A 17137-nucleotide genomic window follows, 5' to 3' on the forward strand; every position below is an offset into this window, starting at 1 on the left:
TCTCCACGAGTCGAAGAAGAGATATTCATGGCTATAGGAGGGTTCTTCTGTTGTAGATCTGGCCGTAGATATGCATAAACAAGACCCTTTCTGCAGGGGAGCCTCCAATCCTGGGGAATCGGGGATCTGCACAGCTGACGTTATTCGGTGCAGCGGGACCTCGGCTTCGGGACGTGGAGATTATGAGACATGCGACTTCGCTCTTATCGCCCCCCGGACTTCTCTTGCATCCACATTCTCTGGAACTTCTTCCTCCTTTTTACCGCCCGATTCTTTCTGATTCTTTCTTCTCCCCCTTTTCTGCTCTCATCATAATATCTCTGCTTGATTCAGCATCGTGTTTCTGTCCTGATTTGATTCCTTGGATGATCCAAGATGGGTTCCAGTAACGGTAGACCCCCGAAGCTCCCTCTCGTCCCCCTCGCTAAGGGTTCCGTCCTGCTGCCCGGCGTGACTCTCCGAATCTCCGTATCCAACCGCCCTGATCTCGCCAACCTTCTGTCGTCGCTGGTAGACCGACCGAAGCGGGAGGGTAATTCCATCACCTTCGGATGCGTTCCGCTCAACTCGCCATTCTTGGGCCATGACGGCCAGCAGCTCTTGGAAAGCGGGGACTTGGATGAGGATCGCAAGACAGAATACGATGCGATCGATGCGGGACAGGCGCGGAAAGAGGACCTGTTCCACTATGGGACGGTTGGCAAGGTGATCGGGGTCCAACGCCGCGCCTACGCCGAACCTTTCCTTCTGGTTCAAGGAACGCAGCGCTTCACAGTAAAAAAGATTTTGCGAGACCGCCCCTTCTTTGAAGCTGAAGTATATCTTCATGATGAGAGCAGTAAGTCTTCTGTTTGTATGCAACGGACGCCGAGAATATTTTGTCGGCTAATCAATACTCTGCGGCAGCCACCCATCAAGATGATCCCGAAGCCGCCGAACTCTTTCAACAACTGAGGCAGCTCTCACGAGAGCTTCTCACTCTGCTACGCCTCTCCTCGTTGTTGTCGGCCGCCTCGTCTCGTCTATCGCCACTGGTGGCCCGGAAGTTCGAATTGTTCATCTCCAAGACCGAGTTAGCGCAGGCAGGGAAGCTGGCCGATTTCATGGCGGATGTGTCCGACGCAAGTTTCGAGGAGAAGCTGAGGATACTGGCCTCGTTGGATGTCAGAGAGCGCCTGGAGAAGGTGGTTGAGATCCTGAACAGACAGACGCAGCATATCAAGAGCAGCGTTAAGGTGACCTCCATCGGCACAGCCTCCTTCCCGCCCAATTCCAACATGGATATCAGTCAGATTGATCCGCGTGAGCGTGAGCTGTTGGCACGACGCGCTATGGCGGGTCTCTCTGGCCTCACGCCACCGGGGACATCTGGGGGCCGTGGCAACGATAATGAGGAGAAAGAGCCAAATGAGGTGGACGAACTCCAGCAAAAGCTACAGGACGCACAGCTGAGCCCCGACGCCCGGAAAGTTGCGGATAAGGAGCTGAAACGCCTGCGCAAGATGAATCCTGCCAACGCCGAGTACGGTGTGTGTCGCACCTACCTGGAGAACTTGGCAGAGATCCCGTGGGCGAAGGTAACGGAAGATCAGCTGGGCCCGGATACCCTGAAGAGAGCCCGCCAGCAGCTGGATGATGACCACTACGGACTGGAGCGGATCAAGAAGAGACTCCTGGAGTACCTGGCCGTGCTGCGGTTGAAGCAATCGACCAACCAAAACGTCGAGCGCCAAATCTCGGGGCTTTCAAAGGATTTGGATGCCGCTTCGGCCGGGGATGTGGAAAAGGATGTTCCCTTGCTCTCTGAGTCTGACCGGGTCGCATTGGAGACTCGGCTTGAGATCCTGAAATCCAAGCGCATGTCTGACAAGTCGCCGATCCTTCTTCTGGTCGGCCCCCCCGGAACTGGTAAGACTAGTTTGGCGCGGTCAGTGGCTGCCTCCCTGGGTCGCAAATTCCACCGGATCTCCCTTGGTGGCGTCCGAGATGAGGCAGAGATTCGAGGCCACCGACGCACCTACGTTGCGGCTATGCCCGGACTGGTCGTCAACGGACTGAAGAAAGTTGGCGTGGCCAACCCTGTCTTCTTGCTCGACGAGATCGACAAGGTTGGCGGAGCCAACTTCCAGGGCGATCCGTCTGCCGCCATGCTTGAGGTTTTGGATCCCGAGCAGAACCACACCTTCACCGATCACTATATCAACATCCCGATTGATCTAAGCAAGGTACTATTTATCGCCACCGCCAACTCCTTGGATACGATCCCGGCACCTTTGCTTGACCGCATGGAAACAATCTCATTGTCTGGGTACACCACTGTCGAGAAAAGGCATATTGCCAAGCGACACCTGATTCCGAAGCAGGTTCGGGCCAATGGGCTGGGTGAAGGACAGGTCAACCTCTCTGACGAAGTGATTGACAAAACCATCACCTCGTACACCCGTGAGTCTGGCGTCCGCAACTTGGAGCGTGAGCTCGGTTCGATATGCCGTCATAAGGCGGTCCAATTTGCCGATGCCGGCGATGCCAGCCGTCTGGCTGACTACAACCCGGCTGTTACCGTTGAAGATCTGGAAGAGATTTTGGGAATTGAACGGTTCGAGGAGGAGATTGCCGAGAAACACGGCCGTCCTGGCGTGGTCACGGGCCTCGTCGCTTACTCCACCGGTGGCCAGGGCAGCATTCTGTTCATCGAGGTGGCAGACATGCCCGGCAGCGGGCGCGTGCAGCTCACAGGCAAACTCGGCGACGTCCTGAAGGAGTCTGTCGAAGTGGCTCTGACCTGGGTCAAAGCCCACTCTTTCGAACTGGGCCTCACCCACGACCCCAACGAGGATATCATGAAGAACCGCAGCTTGCATGTGCACTGCCCCTCGGGTGCTATCCCCAAGGATGGGCCATCGGCCGGCCTCGCCCACACCGTCGCATTGATCTCCTTGTTCACCAACAAGCCCGTCCCCCCGCAGATCGCCATGACTGGCGAGGTCTCGCTGCGCGGTCGGGTCATGCCTGTAGGTGGCATCAAGGAGAAGCTCATTGGCGCACTGCGTGCCGGCGTCAAGACTGTGCTGTTACCTTACCCCAACCGCAAAGACGTCAAGGACGTCCCGCAGGAAGTCAGTGATGGGCTTGAGATTGTATATGTTCAGTAGGTGTTTTCCTGCAGATGTTGTTTTCAGACCAACCAGCGCTGACTCTTGGTATTTTTGCAGGCATATCTGGGAGGCCCTTCGCCAGATCTGGCCTGATGCCCACTGGCCCGGCCAGCACCACATGAACTTCGTCGAAAGCCGACTGTAGTACGTTCCTTGTCTGTGTTCCCTCACTTGAGGGCCTTTCCCGCCATTTTGTCTATGAGACTCTCGACTCCGATCGTTTCAGCATAGCGTGTTTATTTTAGTTTTCACTGTTCACCGTGACTTGTAATTAACCTGCTCTTTCTCTTTCATATACTTGATTTAGTCATGTGAGATCTAGAATTGCCATCTCAATCTTGATCAACATACAGCCCTTGGTTTGGGGAGAGAGAAAGACTATCTAAGGATGTTAGCTACATATAAATAAGCCATGGAGATAGGGAAGCCCAAGTTTAGCTTCACGCATCGACATCTTTGAAGACGATGCTCTCCCCAACAACAGGCCTATAAAATGAGAGTGGTCTAGAAGCAGAGAAAGTTCCAATAATAATAACAACAAAAAGGGGGGGGGGGAGGAGTAAGTGAACCCCTAAGATTCAATCCTTATATTTACTCGATTATCGTGTTGACTTTTGATTCTTTGTTACCTGATCACCGTTCTTGTACGCCGACGAGTAGATCCTTCTCGAAAAAAAAAGAAAAAGAAAAAGAGAAAGAGATAGAAAGAAAGAAAGATAGACAGAATTAGAAAAAAAAAGAGAGATAAAAAAACCCCCTGATACAGTTCAATCACAAAAGTATTTAGGAGTTTCTTTTTTGATTTTGTCCGAATGGAGAGTCGAACCCCAAACCTTGAGGTGCCTTACGTACCCTCCACCTCCACCCAATGCACGAGAGCTCGACTTCTTCTCGGAGCTCACTCAATCGCAACCATGGCGGGCGTAGGAATTTCGGCCGCTGGCATTCCGCCCAACCCAACGTAAGTAGCCCATGTTTTGACCATTCTGCAAGTCCGTGTGCTAACCTGCCTCCACAGAGTCTACGTAGGCATCCTGTGCCCTCCCCTCTCGGCCCGTGACCTTCAGAATCCTAGCGCTGTCGCGCGCAAGCTGACCGAGTCGCTGTCATACCCTAGGTCCGAAACCTCGAAGAACGAATCAAGATCGATAATCTGAAGGAGGCCCTGGAGGAGATTTTCTCGGAATATGGCAACATCATTGAGATCGTCGCGAAAACCAACCTGAAGGCCAAGGGCCAGGCCTTCATCGTCTTTGACAGCGTCGACTCCGCCGCCCGTGCCATAGACGAAATCAATGGTTTCGAGCTCTTTGAGAAGCCCATGGTGCTGGACTACGCCAAAACGAGAAGCGATGCGACGGTCATGCGGGAAGGCGGCGGGGATGAGCTGGAGGCTCATAAGAGGAGGCGTCTAGCTGAGAAAGGTGCGTGTCTATGGAGCATCCAGTTCTCGACAACCTGCGTACTACAATGCTACGCTACACGAAATGAACGGACGCAATTTATGTCAAGATACTAACCGTGCCTCTCTATTTCCCGACAGAGCGAAAGCAAGCCCAAGACGCCCTCGAAACCCAAAAGAAACTCAAGCGCCCCGCGGCCGCCGCCGAAGCTGCACGCCCGGCCAAGACAACCAAGGGAGCCGGTCTCAAGCCGACCTCCGGCGCCACGACCGCCGTGGTCCCCGACGAATACCTGCCGCCCAACAAGATTCTCTTCCTGCGCGATTTGCCCGACGATACCAGCCAGGAGGGGCTGTCGGCGGTCTTTGGCCGGTTCGAGGGATTCCAGGAGGCCCGGCTGGTGCCCGGTCGCAAGGGAATTGCCTTCGTCGAGTACGAGACCGAGTCCGGGGCCATCAGTGCCAAGGAAGCTACGTCGGGCATGCCTATGGGTGACCAGGGCAAGCCGATTCGCGTCACCTACCAGAGACAGTAACTTTTTTTTCCTGGTTTCTTGGTGTCATTCGCGGACAAAATATCCCTGTTTTTTCTTTTCTGGCGTTTGGAAGGTCTCGTCTCAAACAATTGCTCTGGATTACAGAGAGAGAATACTACGAACATTCTTGCTATTTGTCATGGACTAGGGTTATGTGTAGTTAAATGCATTTCCCGAAGTAATAGAAGAAGCGCCATATGGCAGCATACAAAATGGTACACAACACAGCTAAAATGAGGAGAGGACAAGTTATCTGCGAGAAAGAAAAAGGAAAAAGAAGAGCCTAAAAGATGACGTCCGTGTCTTCCTGCTCTCCCAAAACATCGGGTGCCTCGGGCTCTTCTGGTGTGCCGTTCCGTGGCTTCTCTTCTGCTTGTTGCCTGGCTGCAAGGATCTCGGCGTCTGCGGCAGCAGTGTCTCGCTGCTTCTTGTTGGAAACTTTCTTGAGGCGGTAAAACTCCTCTCGATCAAGCTCGTCGAGCTCAGAGTTGATATCTTTATTGCAGTTAGCCACCCGCCAGTCCAGTAGGGAAAGCAGTACAAACATTTGATAGTGTTCTCGGTTCGAGGGATAATGACATGCTCACTGTAGACTATATGTCAGTAATTGAACTCAGCTTTTTTTTTTTGTTGGAATCGAACTTGGCTGTCTTACATGGCATTTACTGTGTGGTATGAGTTAGTTTATATTTCAACTTGCGCCGTCTCAGGCTAGAGCACTTACCTCTGCGGTTGACAACCTTGATCACCTCATCCAGAATTAAAAAGGCAGTCTGACCAAGTCAGTAAGCAAAATTTAGCACCCATGAGCTCGAGCCTTAATACCTGTAGACTAGCCAACTCCACCAGAGTCTCCACAGCTCGAGCATATGTCTCGCGACAGCGCTGAATCTGCTGTCCTCCCTTCCCAAGACCAGTCAAACCAAAGTCATTGACCCCCTCCTGTGTATAGCTTTCGAATTGAGGCAGCAAAACACCCGACACGTTCTCATGCTTAGCTCGTACACGGAAACGAGCCTGTTTGGCCGACTCTTGGATCTGGTAACCAATATCTCCTCCAACGGCATAGCTCACTTCGGCCAGCGAGAAGGCGGCAATCTGCATGACCCGGCCCATCTTTTGTTTGGCCTCATCGATGCGCCGTGTGATCTCTGGCAGGTATGATTAGCGCTTGCGTAATGCGGGGGGGTGTAAAGATGAGCAGTCAATGCATCGTACCTCGGAATCGTCTGGTAGTAGTCGCAAGGGTCAGTACAAGCTCATAAGATATGGGTTTAATGCCTCGGAAACATACTTTGTCAAGGCTTCACTCTTCCTCTTCAGCAAGCTGTGGCCGGTCTCCGCCCCCTTCAGCTTGCTCTTCATCAACCCCAGCGACTGGCGAGTGGGGAAGACTGGCTCTCGGCCCTGTGAAACTATAGTTAGCACGATACAGCTTCTAGATCCACAGACAACTTACCACGGCACCCGACATGACTGCAGGTCAAAACGTAGTTGATTCAGTGAGTCCAATGAAGAGCGGCCACTGTGATATGACGCCGATAAAGCTCCACCGCCCACTCGATATGGATGCCCCACGTGACCACCCGCCGATCTTGTCTTGCGACTCTTCCGCCTTTGGTTCAACGCGACTTGTGTCTCCCGTTCATCCCACCTCCCATGCTGATCCGTTGACTGTGTGAGATCAGATCCCGCTCAACTGAGTGGCGCAATGCCAGGGACACTCTTGCCCCCGAGATCAAACCGGCAGCACGCACAGATGGACCGATCATCTGCGTCCCGGCCGGATCTCTACCTGATTGTGAGTACTCCTACCCTTTGGTGGCTGGAATGACGCACTGACATAACCTTTCTCTCTCAAAAGGCTGACCAGGACACGGTATATGAGCAAGATCTTCTCCGGGATGCCGGCAGTGTCAAGCCATGGCTCGCCTACATCGAATTTAAGCAGCAGAGTGGCACGCTCTATGAGCAAGCCTTTGTATGTTGTCTTTCGCGTTTCTTAATCCATTGCCTTGAATTCGCTTCTGATGCTCCTTTTAAATCCTTTAGATCATGGAGCGTGCCTGCAGACAATTGCCCCGGTCATACAAGCTATGGAAGATGGTGAGATTTTCTACCCTTACAGCCCATGATGTCTTTAGCTGACTGTAGCAGTACCTGGAGTTTCGAACGAAGCACCTCAATGGCCGGAGTGCAACCGTTTACCGAGCCGAGTTTCAGAAAGTGAATGCCCTCTTCGAGCGAGCGCTTATCCTTCTCAACAAGATGCCTCGCATTTGGGAAATGTACCTCGCCTTTTTACTCCTGCAGCCTTTGGTGACCCAGACCCGGCGGACCTTCGACCGTGCCCTGCGCGCCTTGCCTGTTACCCAGCACAACCGGATCTGGAGACTCTACAAGGGTTTTGCACGCTCTGCTTCTGGCCAGACTGCAGTGAAGATTTGGGCTCGGTATATGCAGATCCACCCTGAGAATGCCGAGGAATATATTGGGCTTCTGATTGAAATGGGACAATACACCGAAGCCGTGAAGAGGTTTATGGAGATCCTCGACAATCCGCGATTCCAGTCCAAGAACGGGAAGAGCCACTTCCAGCTGTGGACCGAGATGGTCGACCTGCTAGTATCCAAGGCCAAGCACATTGAAACCGGCCATCAGGTCGGCATTGATGTGGATGCGATTTTGCGAAGTGGCATCGATCGATTTGCCGACCAAAGAGGAAAGCTGTGGGCTGGTCTGGCAACCTACTGGATCACCAAGGGAAACTTCGAAAAGGCACGGGATGTCTTTGAGGAGGGAATTACTACCGTCATGACAGTCCGTGATTTCACCCTTGTCTTTGACTCCTATGTCGAATTTGAGGAATCTGTCATTGGCAATTTGATGGAAGCCGCAGCTGTCCGCTCCGCGAAGGACAAAGTTGACGAAGAAGCCGATTTTGACCTAGATTTGCGGATGTTGCGGTTTGAGCAGTTGATGGATCGGAGACCCTTCTTGGTCAATGACGTGCTTCTGCGCCAGAACCCCAACAATGTCATTGAATGGGAGAAACGGGTGGCTTTGTGGGGAGATAACAAGCAAGAGGCTGTCCAGACCTACACGGCTGCCATCGCGACGATCAACCCCAAGAAAGCCCACGGAAAGTTCTCGGAGCTTTGGGTCAATTACGCCAAATTCTACGAAAATGGTGGAGACCTGGACACTGCGAGAGTCATATTCGACAAGGCCGTTAAAGTGCCGTTCAAATCTGTGGTCGAGCTGGCCGAGACATGGTGCGAATGGGCAGAAATGGAGCTTCGCAGCGAAAACTTCGACAGGGCTGTTGGCATCATGGCAAAGGCCACCCAAGCACCCAAGAAATCCACTGTGGACTACTTCGACGAGAACCTGTCCCCACAGCAGCGGGTGCACAAGAGCTGGAAGCTGTGGAGCTTCTACGTCGATCTCGTCGAGAGTGTCTCATCCCTGGAAGAGACGAAAAAGGTCTATGAGCGGATCTTTGAGCTGCGCATTGCCACACCTCAGACGGTCGTTAACTTTGCCAATCTCTTGGAAGAGAACAAGTACTTCGAGGATTCTTTCAAGGTATACGAACGGGGCCTTGACCTCTTCAGCTACCCGGTCGCCTTTGAACTCTGGAATTTGTACCTGACAAAGGCGGTTGACCGGAAGATTGGTATTGAGCGACTTCGAGACCTGTTTGAACAGGCCGTGGATGAATGCCCACCCAAGTTCGCCAAGCCACTCTACTTGATGTACGGCAACTTGGAGGAGGAGCGCGGTCTTGCACGCCACGCCATGCGGATCTACGAGCGCGCGACGCGGGCCGTTTCCGACGAGGACCGGTTCGAAATGTTCGAATTCTACATCACCAAATCCGCATCGAACTTTGGCCTCACGTCCACGCGGCCGATCTACGAGCGTGCTATCGCCGCCTTGCCGGACCAAGAAGCGAAGGAGATGTGTCTCAAGTTTGCCGAAATGGAGCGGCGACTCGGCGAGATCGACCGCGCGCGTGCAATTTACGGCCACGCATCTCAATTCTGCGACCCGCGCACGAATGCCGTCTTCTGGCAAAAATGGGAGGCTTTCGAGGTGCAGCACGGAAACGAAGACACCTTCAAGGAGATGCTTCGCATCAAGAGAAGTGTCCAGGCTCAGTACAAGTATGTGGCAATCCTTTTTTTAAACCCACCCACTCAAAAAGCGCTTTTTACTGACTTTCTCCAGTACCGACGTCAATTTCATCGCTTCTCAAGCTATCGCCCGCAGTCAACAGCCTCCCCAGGGGGGTGAGCAAGGCGACGCCGCAGGAGCAGAAGAGGGCCAAGAGCAGGCTGATGTTATGGCTGCGCTGGAGCGCCAGGCTCGGGCCCCTGTCGGATTCGTCGCTGCCAGCACCGGTCCCGAGGGTGGCAATCGCCCTCCGCCTGCAGACGAAGCACCGCCGGCAGCGCCGGCCAACCCCGACGCGATCGACCTTGACGACGAAATGGATGCTGATTAGGAAGGGGAAATATACCGTTCTATCCGACTTGTCGAACATTTTTGTTTGGGTTTGTTTCCATTCCATCCGCCTTAGGTGTTGACTCATTTCCTTCCCCCTTCTCTTCTCCTCTAGTATAAGTATCATGTTGATGGACTACCCGTCATTCTCACCGCATCCCTATGTTTTTTTTTTTTTCTGGTTGACTGCTCTGCCACATCATCTGGCTATTTTTGCCTCTCATTTTCGTTTGTGCCATACCTGTTGCTGCGCGGTGTTGTGTATGTCTACTTTCTCAACTATGTGATATCAAGATATCCGTGGTTGTCGCACTTTCCGCCTCGTAGATCTAAGGTAATCTTAAGTCAATTCTATTAATCTCATCTATCTCTCTGTTGTGGTCATGTTTCCATAGACTCAACCCTTACCAACAACTCGACTATATCTAGAATCCTATCTCTACAAGCCAACATAGAGTCTACTAACCAGCTTCCTGCTAGAAGTTCCTCAACGGGTAGCAGAATATGGCACGGGAAAGTCACCTAACATCCACCAGGTGTCATTTTACCTGACAAAGGAACCATAAGAAGTACACACAGGCTCTAGCCAGCTCATCAGACTATGGCGACTAGACGCTTGATGATCCAACTATATGTACCCACCAGGAAGCATATGAGAAATCTCAAGGCTCTTTTAAGCTATGTATTTATTGCATTACATATGATTCATCAATTCTGGGATCATAGAAGCAGTTGACTACCTTTTTGGATTATCACAAGGCGCCAGAGACTGGTCACGTTTTATCTACATGGAGTTAGGGAAGGGGCCCGCAAAAACGAAGCAAAAAGCAAAGCAGAGAAGTGGGGAAAAAAGAAAAGAAAAAAAGAAGCAGTAAACAAGGTCCAAGACGGTACAATATAGCCCCACCGCTGATCTATGCAGAAATGCAAAAAAAAAGAAGAGGTGAAGGCGGACAAGTAATAGAAAGCACAGGGGGAATCTAGCGGATAACATTAAATCCTATTCCCGGTATAAAGACACCATCTCCCTAGTCAACCGATTGGGTATCGGCGTTGGGCGCTTCGTTTTCCTCCTCGGCGGCAGGAGCAGCGGTGTCGGTGGCATCAGCTGAGCTGTTGTCGGTTTGCGGCGGAGCGGTATCCTCGCTCTTTTTCTCACCGTCGTTGCCAGGCTGTGTCAGGGATGAGAGGCTGGACCCGGGTCGGGACTTTTCAGACTCCTTGGGGGCATCCGGGAAGATTTCGGCGAAGAGATCGGGCATGAAACGACCGAGCCGCTTGCGGGTTTCCATCCACATTTCTTCCTTGCTGGGGTCTTGGGACGGCGGGACGAGATAGCCGCCATCGGCCATGACCAGTAGGATGTTTTTGAGACTTTCCGGGATTGCCTCTTCCTACAGCACAGGAGATCCAAGGTTAGAGGAAATTCACGCTGAGTGTGTATAATGGCATGGTGAACCTAAAACTTACCAGACTGTCGCTTTGGCCGCTGTTCATCATCCGGTCAAGAATGTCCAGGATCTTCAGCCAGAGAGGGAGCATGCCCTCGCGGTTGGGCAGTTGGTCAAGGAAGCGCAAGAATATTTTGCAAACCAACGTTGCAGCTTGGACGCGGGTCTCACTCATTCCCATAGGATCGGAATGGTAGACCTCTGGTTTGAGAAGACGCAAAATAAGCGGAAAAAGGACCTCGTCAAAAATCGTAGCCCATTCTTTGTCGTCGTTCGAGATCAACTCGGCGGATAGCAGGGATCGCTGCAATGTGGAGATGGCATGGTGGCGGATGTCGCGACAAGGGTTGACGCATTGGCCAGTCAGTGATTGGAAGATAGGAGACCAGTAGGCAGCCCACGCTGGGTGTTTGGAAATATGTGAGCAAGTTGTACATCTCAAGAAGGGGAGACTGAAACTAACCTTCGCGTTTCTCGAGATGGGACTGTTTGATGAGTGTTGGGACTCGCCCAGTCAAGTGGTAGACCAGAGCAATAGCCTTGATACCGCGACTTACGGCATGGTTTTCGCTGGAGGTGGGTAAGTATCCTGTCAAGTCAAAAGAAAAACAGCGGGGTGTCATACTGAGGCTTGGGTTGCTTGACACCCTTGGTCCGTCGAACCTGAACATCTCTTTGCCGCTCGTCAATGGATCCAACATGGCCTGCCGTGACAAAGTCATTCGCAAGGCTGACTGTTGACTCGTAGTTGTCACCCGTGATGATTTCGGGCATTGACTCAATGATATCATGGAGCAACTTAAAGACCAGAGGTGCAGTCTCTTCGTGTTGGTGCAGTCTCTGCAAGGTGGACCAGAAGTCTGGGGAAATGGTGATCTCATTTCTCAATCGGCCCGGGTGAGCAATGCACCGCGACAGACCTTTGACCGTGGGCGTAGCAACAGTTTCCAAGGTATCCTGGTCAAAGCCGGAGATGGCATGAAGCACCACAGGGACACGCATGAAGTGTTGGTCCTAGAAGCATGTTAGCTAATGTGACTGGCCGTCATCTTTGGATGACTTACATGACTCAGCCGGAGCAGGTTGAGGAGATAAGAAACAACGCGAGACACAGAGAGTGGGTGAAGATTCTTCGCATCGCGAACCAATGCTTGAAGAGTGGTTGCCAGCGCTTCGCCGAGAGTCTCGAGCGTCTGTTTGTCGCGAAGTGTGAAGACAGTTGCCAATTCCAAGGCAAAGATCATCGAAGGATCGTATTTTGGCTGGTTTGGATCAACCCTGGTGCTTGAAGGTCTTGATGAAGGGGTCGGCCGTTCTGGCTTCACAACAATGACTGCGGGTGCATTCTCTTCAGGGAGATGAGACAGCAAAGCTTCTTGGATCATCTCTAACGAGGACAGAGGAAGAGACCTTGAGGACAGAAGTTAGCATTGTCACTAAAGATTGCAAGCAGAACGGGCCAGTGACTTACTTCATGTTAGTCAAAATCTCGGGTATCGAACATGCCGTGACACAGTCGACAGTGCAAAGAGTGTTGTCAAGCTCTTCATCAGAGGGCTCAGGAGGATCGTCGGCCGCATAGCTTGACAGATAAGATGTAAAGGCAGACAACAGCCCCGAGTCGTTGTTACGCCCATCCCGATCAACAACTTGAGACGGAGGCTGCAGCGGGATCGGAGAAATGTCAAGTTCAGCCGTAAGCTCAGCATCAAACGGCGGAATGAGAGAATTGATGAACAGGTTACTAAGGATGCGGACAATGTACTCCCAACCTTGCTTGACAGTAGACTCATTGCCCAGCAAGACCCGGAACAAAACCACAGTGGCCAGTTGAGCTCGGAAATCTCTTCCAAACTTCACAGCCAACTCGCTCACCATTACACTCTTCTTGCCCGCCTGCACCTCAGTATTAAGTGCAGTGCCCGGAGGGGTGTCGGTCGCTAACGTGCTGATTGATGCAAGAGAGAATATGATGCGATCAAATGCCTCGGTCAGACCATATCGAGCGGCGATTTGGGCACATTGGTCGAAGCCATTCACGACACGAGAGTATACGGCGTCATCAGACGCAGACATGAAGACGTAAGAAAGGGTAGCAATCACCGGTCTCCACGTAGCTTCAAACATTTCCGCATCATAAACGTTGGTCTCGCCAACCACCACTTCTCTAGCAGATGAAGACTTCACCAGTAGCTCTTTCCAGGCATACTCAAATGCATGCTTATTATCATGCTCATCGGGCAGAATGATCTCGTTCTCTTTGATAGAATCATAGATCTCCTGCAAGAACTCATCAGTGAAATCCCCTCCGCCGTTGACACCCCGAAGATTCCTTGCAAAAGCGGGAAAAGACATGCGATTTTGTGACTTCACGTTGGGGTTGTAAAGTTCTGTATTCAACATGATGATGGCGTACGTCAGGATATATACCGCATCTTTGTCGGCAATTCCTTCTGGTTGTGCTTTTTGCATGTAGTGGTCCGAAAACGTCGTCACGATTCGCTCAATGAGCGGCGACTCGCCAGGCAGGCGGAAAGAACTGAGGAGCTCTCTAAGCGCTTCAACCACATTCCTACCAGAGAAGTCAAGGAGATCCACGAATGCACCCAATATCTCCTCGTTATCACGCTTTGATATATAGTCTCCAAGAACTTTCTTGGACAATCGTGCCGTTCCCTTCAAGAACCGGGCAACCAAAACAGGATCTTTTGGGTTTTCGATAATGCCATGGCCGGCAAGGTAGGCAATTCCGGCCTTCGGGTCTTCATTGAACATCTGGGCTCCTTTGACAATGATCTTTTTGGTTCTGCGTTGGCTTCTTAGGCGCTCCAGGGAAGGAAACTCCCCCTGTGTGGGTTCATCATCCAAGCGATCGTAGATAAACTGAATATAGCCCAGGAGAGAGTCAAGGCACAAAGGAGGCACGTTTGTCGTGCTCCATGTCGCAGAGTCCGGAAAGGCGTTTCGAGCGAGTAGGCCGATCATGTCCTCACACAAATCACCTCGATCGACTTCGCAATCGTAGTTGATGAATAGCTCGATCATAAAACTAGGGATCCGTGACAAGACCCCAATACTTTCGACCATCACCTCCCGGGCTTCAGGTTTTCGTGACCCGCCCTCCAGTCCTAGTTTTTGTCGATCCTTGACCGGGACTGGGGTGGACCGGCCACTATTTGTCTGGGACTGTGGCTGTTTTACCAATTTCGGGGCCTGTGGCACACCTTCGTATAGCGATGGATCGATGCCTGTCTCTCGTGGAATTTCCACGCGAGGGTGGAGACAAGCCACCAAGTAGGAAATATAAAGCTCCTGCTGCAGCTTGAGCACAGACCGACATGTTGATAATAGTGTGCCAGCGACTCTGAGAGATGAAGAGAGAATGGCCATATTCTCTGAGCGGACCAACTGGAAAAGATATCGACATAAATCATCCTTGGCCAAAGCAGCCAAGCTAGGATGCCGGGCAATCGAGGGACCTGCTACTTCCAGGGCAACATCGATGATGCGAAGCGCCATCACTCTCATGGGATCTGTGTGTTTGCGGTTATGAGGATCTAAGAGATCGATCAGGACCCGGAACAACTCCCGGATCGAGGGCAAAGAATACGGAGAAGACACCTCCTCGGGGTCATCTTGCGGGTTTGGCGGAGCTGCGGCCGCATCACCGTTACCAGGCTGCTCGGGTGTTCCCTCTCGGCTGGTGCTGTCTCGTCCGGCGGCGGTATCTGAGCTCATCGCAGACAAATGTTGTGAGGTCACTGTATCGCCATTGACTGATGGGTCCATCTTCAAATTGGCTGTGGTGTTCTTTCCGGCATCCTCGTCGACGAATGGGCCCGGCCCTGTGGGCAGATCGTGATCGAGATGCGACAGTCGCAGGAAGATCACTTGGCACATGTTGACCATGGCCATCTCGGCAGATCTCCGCAATACCTCGGACAGACGACCCTGGCAACACATACTCAGACCCGTTTCCATCATCTCACAGACGCTCTCGTCGCCCAGTAGTTCGCCCTCGGGCCGGGACAGCATACCCTCCATCAATTTCAAGATTCGCAACAACACAATCTCGTCGGCCGAAGAGTCGCTTGCTTCGAATCGGCAGTGTGTAATCGCGGCGGACAGTAGTTGCATGGCCATAGGAAGCCGAGGCGAGTCCCGGTTGATGATGTTGTACGAGAAGAACTTGGTGACTGCGATCAAGGCAAGGGAAGTGATGGTGGCGGAGGTCGACGAGGAGCGGATGACTTGCAAGAATGGGTGCAGTAAGGCCGGTGTGTCAAAGGAGCGAATGTCTTTGCAACCTTTCAGGTCACTCCGAAGTCGTGTGAAGGCCGATATTAACGGATTGTCCTGCATACTTTTCCCTTTCTTCCCTCGCAAACCCCATCGATTCGCCAGGGCATCCTCATCGCGGGTAGAAGCGCCGCTTTTGCGCGGGCTAGGAGGAGTAGAGGTATCGCGTTCGTAGACGCGGGACACCCCGTGTCCGCCCAGGATGGCGGAGACGGAGGAGTGCGCCCAGCGGGCATGTTTCCGCATGGACGAGGTGACGGTGATGCATTCAGTGGTCACCAAGGCCACAGGATCAATGGCAATGGGCGGGGGGGGGAGACATGGTGGACTCGAGCACCTGCGAGATGCTGTGGTGTCACAAACACACGAACAAACAGCTGGTCTTCTCGATTCCATGGCTGCTTGCCTGTTCGGGCTTAGCGGTCTCTCCGCTGGCTCACCGCCTCGGCCAAGGGGGCAGTACTGGCCCATACCACAGTGTATGTATTCGAGCCCTTTCATTGGCTTAGAATACTATAGAAGATCTTTACTAAATTTTTAGATAAGAATTTTATCTAAATAAACTACTTATTAGTAATAATACTAGTACTAATTATATAAAATTTAAGAGGAGGCCTCTAATTCTATATTAATTACTATATATTTAACATAATTATAAAAAAAGATCGATATCTTTTATCTCTAATCTATAAAATACTAAACTAAATTAGGAAAATAAGATAGTTTATAAAACTTAATATATTTATAGCTTTCTATAAGTTTTAGATCGTAAAAAGAGAAGAGTAAAAAATAGTCTTTTATATAAGATATAGTCTCTACGAGTAGCTCGTTATACTATTTAGCCTTATAAATATACTATCTTCTAGAAATATATTAATAATATACTCCACGAATTCCTTAATAATTTCTATTTAGCCTATCTTAATAATATATTAATCTATATAAATAGTAGCCTTAAGACCTATCGAGAATATATATAAAAGGTCTTTATAAAGCTCTAGAAAATAGGACTATAACTCGATATTAATAAATACGATTTTAAGTATACTAAGACTAAATATCTTAGGTTTATTATATAAGTAGATAAAGAATCTAGATAGACCTAGAGAGGATTAAGGTAATTAAGGAATAAAAGGCCCTAACAACTATAAAAGGTATTAGAAGTTTCTTTAGATTCGTAAACTTCTATTAATAATTTATTCAAGTATATTTAGAGATTATATAACCTTTTATAGATCTTATATAGAAAAAGAAGTTATTTAACTAGTCTAAGGATTATAACGTAAGCTTTAAAGAGCTTAAGTAATTATTTATAACTAACCTAATCCTTATAATATTTAACCCTTCTTGTATAATAATTATTAAGACTAATTTTTTAGGGTAGATTATAGAGAGGGTTCTCTTATAATATAATAATTAAGATATACTCTACCCCTATATTTATTTCTTAAAAAAGAACGCTTTAATAGAATATAACTATAAGATCTATAATAAGGAACTCCTAGGTATTATATAATACCTCGAAGCCTAAGATACTAAACTCTATTTAGTCTAGAGTAGGTTTATAGTAATTACTAACTATAAAAACCTTAAGTATTTCTTTAGTCTAAGAAAACTTAATAGAATATTATATATAGTAGTCTTTTCTTCTTAGCTAATTTAATTTTATCTTTTAATATCAGAAAAGAAACGAGAACCTTTAAATAGATATATTATCGCGATAGAAATAAGATAATCTATAAGTAACTATTTATATAATCTATCTCCTCTATTTAGTAAAGAAAA

At 50.2% G+C, this 17137-nt stretch overlaps 5 protein-coding genes across 5 annotated transcripts; 3 read left to right on the top strand and 2 right to left on the bottom strand.

The window, feature by feature from the left end:
- Positions 1 to 375: 375 nt before the first annotated feature.
- NUU61_003975 (putative LON domain serine protease) lies at positions 376 to 3300 on the top strand (the record flags this gene model as incomplete). The annotated part of the gene is made up of 3 exons (XM_056654557.1): positions 376 to 838; positions 907 to 3148; positions 3213 to 3300. The coding sequence occupies 3 exons, from the start codon at positions 376 to 378 to the stop codon at positions 3298 to 3300; spliced, it is 2793 nt and encodes a 930-aa protein (XP_056512584.1).
- Positions 3301 to 4069: 769 nt separating this feature from the next.
- On the top strand, positions 4070 to 5093 carry NUU61_003976 (U1A/U2B'/SNF family RNA-binding protein; the record flags this gene model as incomplete). Its single annotated transcript, XM_056654558.1, has 4 exons — positions 4070 to 4116; positions 4174 to 4180; positions 4273 to 4579; positions 4699 to 5093. The coding sequence occupies 4 exons, from the start codon at positions 4070 to 4072 to the stop codon at positions 5091 to 5093; spliced, it is 756 nt and encodes a 251-aa protein (XP_056512585.1).
- A 283-nt stretch (positions 5094 to 5376) lies between these two features.
- Positions 5377 to 6567, bottom strand: NUU61_003977 (H(+)-transporting V1 sector ATPase subunit D; the record flags this gene model as incomplete). Its single annotated transcript, XM_056654559.1, has 8 exons — positions 5377 to 5588; positions 5639 to 5679; positions 5749 to 5758; positions 5818 to 5866; positions 5919 to 6244; positions 6312 to 6322; positions 6388 to 6500; positions 6553 to 6567. The coding sequence occupies 8 exons, from the start codon at positions 6565 to 6567 to the stop codon at positions 5377 to 5379; spliced, it is 777 nt and encodes a 258-aa protein (XP_056512586.1).
- Positions 6568 to 6804: 237 nt separating this feature from the next.
- NUU61_003978 (mRNA splicing protein SYF1) lies at positions 6805 to 9603 on the top strand (the record flags this gene model as incomplete). The annotated part of the gene is made up of 5 exons (XM_056654560.1): positions 6805 to 6894; positions 6958 to 7074; positions 7146 to 7199; positions 7251 to 9262; positions 9327 to 9603. The coding sequence occupies 5 exons, from the start codon at positions 6805 to 6807 to the stop codon at positions 9601 to 9603; spliced, it is 2550 nt and encodes an 849-aa protein (XP_056512587.1).
- A 1027-nt stretch (positions 9604 to 10630) lies between these two features.
- Positions 10631 to 15853, bottom strand: NUU61_003979 (Sec7 domain-containing protein; the record flags this gene model as incomplete). Its single annotated transcript, XM_056654561.1, has 6 exons — positions 10631 to 10996; positions 11073 to 11455; positions 11517 to 11623; positions 11679 to 12067; positions 12118 to 12463; positions 12525 to 15853. The coding sequence occupies 6 exons, from the start codon at positions 15851 to 15853 to the stop codon at positions 10631 to 10633; spliced, it is 4920 nt and encodes a 1639-aa protein (XP_056512588.1).
- Positions 15854 to 17137: the final 1284 nt, after the last annotated feature.

This window comes from Penicillium alfredii (assembly GCF_028826965.1).
Source record: "Penicillium alfredii strain IBT 34128 chromosome Unknown utg000005l_segment0_segment0, whole genome shotgun sequence".
In the NCBI taxonomy this organism is placed as follows: Eukaryota; Fungi; Ascomycota; class Eurotiomycetes; order Eurotiales; family Aspergillaceae; genus Penicillium; species Penicillium alfredii.